Raw genomic sequence first — 4,010 nt, forward strand, 5'->3', positions numbered from 1 at the left:
TGGGCGACAGAGCGAGACTCTGTCTCAAAAAAAAAAAAAAAAAAAAGAAAAAAAAAATTAGCCAGGCTTGGAGGCACATACCTGTAGCCCCAGGTACTGGGGAGGCTGAGGTGGGAGGATCGCTTGAGCCTGCAAGGCAGAGGTTGCAGTGAACCAAGATTGCCCTACTGCACTTTAACCTGGGCGACAGAGCAAGACCTTGTCTCAAAAATTAATTAATTAATTAAAGCTAAAAACTGATTTCAATTGATGTAAAAAAATGTCAGCAAAATTCAACATCCTTTTTTAAAAAAGTCTTAGGATCTAAAACAAAATGTTCTTAACCCGGTAAAGGTCATCTGGAAAAAAACCCATAGCAAAGATCATGTTTAGCTGCAAAATGTTTAAAGCACTTCCCTTAACATCAGGAATAAAGGGCCGGGCATGGTGGCTTATGCCTGTAATCCCAGCACTTTGGGAGGCTGAGGCGGGCACATCACAAGGTCAGGAGTTCAAGACCAGCATGGACAGCCTGGCCAACATAGTGAAACCCTATCTCTACTAAAAATACAAAAAAAATTAGCCGGGCGTAGTGGTGGGCACCTGTAGTCCCAGCTACTTGGAAGGCTGAGGCAGGAGAATCGCTTGAATCTGGGAGGCGGAGGTTGCAGTGAACCAAGATGGTGCCATTACACTCCAGTCTGAGTGACACAGGGAAACTCTGTCTTAAAAAAAAAAAAAAAAAAAAATCAGGAATGAAGAAGCCACTATCACACTGTAGCCCCTAAAATGACAAGAAAAATAGATAACAGGTATAGACTGAAGATGAGAAAATAAAATTGTCATTATTTGAAGGTGTTTTATGTTATACAATAAAAGCAAAAGAACAAAATAGCTCAGTGGGAAAACTGGGGGTGGCAAGGGGAGATGGAGGCAGGTAAATGACTAGTAAGAATCTTATGCATGAAGTAAAAGACATAATTAGCACATTTGGGATAGGAATTACCTTTGGTGGGAGGAGGGAAATAAATATGTTTAAGGAAGGGCTTATGAGGCTTCAATGCTACTAAAAGGGCCAGGCATAGTAGCTCACACCTGCAATGCCAGCACTTTGGGAGGCCAAGGTGGGAGGATTACTGGAGCCCAAGAGTTTGAGACTGGCCTGGGCCACATAGTGAGACCCCATCTCTACAAATAATTTTAAGATTAACCAGATATGGTGGCATGCTACTTGGGAGGCTGAGGTGGGAGGATTGCTTGAGCCTGGAAGGTCGAGGATGCAGAGAGCCTTGATGGCACCACTGCACTCCAGCCTGAGTGACAGAGCAAGACCCTTTTTCTAAAAAAAAGCTACTAAAAATGGGGCCAGATGTGGTGGTTCACGCCTATAATCACAGCACTTTGGGAGGCGGAGGCGGGTGGATCACCTGAGGTCAGGAGTTCGAAACCAGCCTGGCCAACATGCCGAAACCCCATTTCTACTACAAATACAAAAATTAGCTGTGCATCGTGGCATGCGCCTGTAATCCCAGCTCCTCAGGAGGCTGAGGCAGGAGAATTGCTTGAACCCAAGAGACGGAGGTTGCAGCAAGCCAAGATCACACCACTGCACTCCAGCCTGGGTGACAGAGCAGCCAACCAACAAGCAACAATAACAACAACAAAGAAAGCTACTAAAAGTGTTAGACTTCCTTTTCTGAAAGCGAAAGCATTTATTTTATTTTATTTTTGAGACAGAATTTCACTCTTGTTGCCCAGGCTGGAGTGCAATGGTATGATCTCGGCTCACCGCAACCTCTGCCTCCCGGGTTCAAGCAATTCTCCTGCCTCAGCCTCAGAGTAGCTGGGATTACAGGTGTGCGCCACCATGCCCGGCTAATTTTGTATTTTTAGTAGAGACAGGGTTTCTCCACGTTGGTCAGGCCAGTTTCGAACTCCCGACCTCAGGCGATCTGCCCTCCTCGGCTTCCCAAAGTGCTGGGATTACCGGCGTGAGACACTGCGCCCGGCGTGAAAGCGTTTCCAGTGTGAAAGCGTTTATTATTCTGTAAATGCACAGGTTGATTTTAGGCCTCTGTTTGCATATATAGTAGTTATATAAGGGATTTCTTGCAGTAAAAGACATCAGGTGCTTTTTTGTTTCCCTCGGTGCTTATTCCAATATACGGAGTCCCATCATTATTCCGATCCTTAGAATAATAAAGTGACGCCTTCCCATGACGAAGCCCCTATAAGACATAGCTAATTCATCACCGCCGAGCCACTCATTCCCGCAGGTCCCTGGTGTGGGGACTGGGCGGTGAGCGGATGCGACCTGTTATCTCCAGCAGATACTGGGGGCCATGGAGTCTCAGGTGGGGGGGGGCCCGGCCGGCCCGGCCCTGCCCAACGGGCCACTCCTTGGTACAAATGGAGCCACTGACGACAGCAAGACCAACCTCATCGTCAACTACCTGCCCCAGAACATGACCCAGGATGAATTCAAGAGTCTCTTCGGCAGCATTGGCGACATCGAGTCCTGCAAGTTGGTTCGGGACAAGATCACAGGTGTGGCTGCTGGAGTTGCGGGGTGGTGGGGAGCAGAGGTGGTAGCCTCAGAAATACAGAGGTGATGGGGGCAGGTGGGTCCCTTGCTGAGGTGTCTCGGGGGTAATTGAGGCAGTAAGTGGTCTAGGGATGTGAGGTCTGCTGGGGAGACGGGTGTGCCCCCTAGGTGAAGGTCTCAGGAGCGATGGAGGCAGGTGGGACTCTAGCATCGAAGGTGTCATCTGAAAACAGGAAGATGGGATCTTGGTGGGGAGGGGACAGTCTCTCAGGCTCGAGTTTGGGGGGGACACTGGCAGGTGTCAAGGCTGGGTGGGAAGGTCATCCTTCTGGTTCTGCCCACAGGGCAGAGCCTTGGCTACGGGTTTGTGAACTATTCTGACCCCAATGATGCAGACAAAGCCATCAACACCCTCAACGGCCTCAAATTACAGACGAAGACCATCAAGGTTGGTGCCTCCTTCTCCAATCCCTCCACGACTGCCCACCCCAACTGACTGTCCCCAACCCCCTACTGCCACCTACCCGCCCCTACACATCCATGTCCACTGCCTGTCAGGACTCATCCCCAGAGGGGCTCAAATCTCCCCTCCAAGGCTTCCCAGCTGGGGTCGGGGCAATGACTTTCCCGCTCTAAACCTCAGTTTCCTCACCTGTCAATGGGGACTGTACTGGCTCCAGGATCTGTAGAGGCTCAGGGAGTCAGCCAGGCCCTGTAGGGCAGAGTGACCAGGGTCTGGTGAGCAGTCCCCTCCCTGCTTTTGTCATGGAAATGGGGGTGGGGGCCCATCTGCCATCTGGAGCCTAATTAGGGTCTGGGAGGGCGGGATTGGGGCGGCCCGTCCCCATCTTTGTGCAACGCCCCTCCCCCACAACCTCCCTTCTCAGCAGCCGCAGCTGGGACCCTACAAGCCCAGGTCCCCTGGGGGGGAGTCGTCATGGAAACCCCCCTGACTGGGTTCGCCTGGGGGTGTTTGGGCTCCGCCCTGCAAATCTGCTCCTGGACCCTGGAGGAAGCCAGGGTGGGGGGTGGCCCATCTGGCCCCCAGTTCCACATGAGAACAGCGGTGTGGGAATCTCTTCCCTTTCCTGATGTGGGGGGTGGGGATTGGGGTGGGGGAGTGAAGTTGTGAACCAATGGGTCCCTTCATGGCCAAATAGACCCAGAACCCCAGGGCATGAGGACTCCAGACCCCAGTGACATTCAGATGCAGAATTTGCGTGCGTGTGTGTGTGTATATGTGTGTGAGCGTATGTGTGCATGTGTATGTGTGTACGCGTGTGTGTGGTGTGTGTATGTGTGTGTGGTGTATGTGTGTGGTGTATGTGTGTGGTGTATGTGTGGTGTGTGTGGTGTATGTGTGTGTATGTGTGTGTGGTGTGTGTATGGTGTGTGTGTGTGGTGTGTGTGGCGTGTGTGTATGGTGTGTGTGTGGTGTATGTGTGTGTGGTGTGTGTATGTGTGTGTGGTGTGTGTATGTGTGTGT

General features: G+C 51.1%; 1 protein-coding gene across 1 annotated transcript; it reads left to right on the forward strand.

Moving 5' to 3' along the window:
* Nucleotides 1–2,321: 2,321 nt before the first annotated feature.
* LOC111523836 (ELAV-like protein 3) lies at nt 2,322–3,020 on the forward strand. The gene is made up of 2 exons (XM_023188717.1): nt 2,322–2,526; nt 2,869–3,020. Exons 1-2 carry the CDS (start codon nt 2,322–2,324, stop codon nt 3,018–3,020), a joined length of 357 nt encoding a protein of 118 aa, XP_023044485.1.
* The last annotated feature ends 990 nt before the right edge of the window (nt 3,021–4,010 follow it).

Source organism: Piliocolobus tephrosceles, chromosome 21 (assembly GCF_002776525.5).
Source record: "Piliocolobus tephrosceles isolate RC106 chromosome 21, ASM277652v3, whole genome shotgun sequence".
Lineage (NCBI taxonomy): Eukaryota > Metazoa > Chordata > Mammalia > Primates > Cercopithecidae > Piliocolobus > Piliocolobus tephrosceles.